This window comes from Prunus dulcis, chromosome 7 (genome assembly GCF_902201215.1).
Source record: "Prunus dulcis chromosome 7, ALMONDv2, whole genome shotgun sequence".
Classification (NCBI taxonomy): domain Eukaryota; kingdom Viridiplantae; phylum Streptophyta; class Magnoliopsida; order Rosales; family Rosaceae; genus Prunus; species Prunus dulcis.
This window is the reverse complement of record NC_047656.1, coordinates 5,841,873-5,843,592: the sequence shown is the minus strand read 5'-3', so window position 1 is coordinate 5,843,592 and position 1,720 is coordinate 5,841,873. Positions and strand designations below refer to the sequence as shown.

The following is a 1,720-nucleotide window of genomic DNA, read 5'->3' as shown; positions in this document are numbered from 1 at the left end:
ACCATATCATCACACAACAAGCCAAAAGTAGAAAAAGGAACCCTTGGAAAGTATATGTAAACGACAAATATAAACAACTATGGTAAACTCAAAAAGCCAGTGCCTGTATATCCATCACCACACGAATGCAAGTAGCCAAGCACTGCAATATTATATATATATATATATGTATGTATATATATATATGTATGTATATCTGAGTGAGTGAGTTCCAGTGTTGATCTTCATGCCAGCACTGGAAGGGCTATGAAGCTTTTATTTGAGACCTAGCTAAGTGATTTATTGAACTCCTAGTTCTTTTGTTTAAATTTCTAACAAAATCCCACAAACTATCATTATCAACATATACATGGATATATTTAGATTCAATTAAAAAAAAAAAGATAGGTAGAACTATAGATATATATATATATATATATATAGACAATTAAATAATTAATTAGCAGAATTAAGATTCAACAAAACAAACAGCACAAGAGTTATAAATAAGCTTAGTAAATCCATTAAAAGAAAAAGAAAAAGAAAAAGAAAAACTTACCAAATTACATTGCATATGGGTGGCTTAATTTTGAAGCACACACATCAACATCAAGCTAAAGGAGCAGTTAAGAGGATCCATACAAGACACTGGAGGGCAAAAACCCCCCAAAGCTATCCATCATTTCAGGCACAAAAAGATCATCATAAAGCTCATCATCAGGATATTGGGTGTTCACATTTGAGCTTGAACTCTCAGCAGGCTGCTCTTGAGCAGGAGGAGAAGCAGCATCAGCCACCACTAGATCCAATGCATCATGATGATGATGTCCACCAACCTGGGCCGTGGAATTGTTGTCTTCTGCAGATGAGTGCTCCAAAAACCTAGCTGGGTCCGGGAGCTCAGAGTCTTGGCCAGTGAGCTCTTGAACCAGAGCCCTGAATTCTGAGGCACTCGTCCTCACCTTCATTGGGTTGGAGATGTAAACCACTTTGATCCCCTGCTTCTTGGTTTTGCTTTTTTTGTTGGGCTTGGAAATTTGGTGGCCATGACCATTGCTTAGTTGGGTGGAGTTGTTGTTCATTTCTAGTGGACAAAAGGGCTTCAGCTCGGAAGGGTTTTTTTGGGGTACGAGTTGGTGATTATGAGGGGGTTAAGTAGGTCATTATCTTCCTGGACTTTCCCGGAAAGAAAGTGTTTGGATGGATAAATAGAGAGAAAGTGACCGAAAATTAAAAGGAAAATTAAAATAAAAATCAAGTGGACGTTTTTTATGGATGTATTCAATTGGAAACTAACCAAAAAATCATAGGGGTGCCAAATTGGTACTTGCCCCAATCGCCCCATGCGCGTTTGAAACAATTTTCTCACAGATGCCTTGGAAAATGTAACAACAACACGCGCTTAGAAGAGCGTGGGGTATGTGTACTAGGGCGGGATTTCGGTGCTATTAGTGTGCCAATAATTCGACCACGTGGCATCATCTAAATCCCTAGTTAGATGTCGTGACGTCATCGACTCCTGACCCGATGACGTCACATGAGTAAGAGTTAATAACCAGCAGATTTTGCACTGGTCCGTCGGCTTCACTCGGCTCGGCGTCCAGAACTTGCCGAGTTGGCTCGAGGTACTGATCCAATGTTCGTCATGTGATTTCAAATTTTTGGTGTTTTCTTTACTTATTATTATAATTTTTTATTGAGAAAATGAAAAATTCGAGCTTCGACCATTTTTCACCATTAT

General features: G+C 38.9%; 1 protein-coding gene across 1 annotated transcript; it reads right to left on the bottom strand.

The window, feature by feature from the left end:
- Positions 1 to 448: 448 nt before the first annotated feature.
- Positions 449 to 1,166, bottom strand: LOC117635619 (sigma factor binding protein 1, chloroplastic). The gene has a single exon (XM_034369954.1). The coding sequence runs from the start codon at positions 1,059 to 1,061 to the stop codon at positions 606 to 608; it is 456 nt and encodes a 151-aa protein (XP_034225845.1). The 5' UTR covers positions 1,062 to 1,166; the 3' UTR covers positions 449 to 605.
- Positions 1,167 to 1,720: the final 554 nt, after the last annotated feature.

What these genes read in the sequence shown, in the direction of transcription:
- LOC117635619 (XM_034369954.1), bottom strand. Translation starts at nt 1,061, where the DNA reads ATGAACAACAACTCCACCCAACTAAGCAATGGTCATGGCCACCAAATT.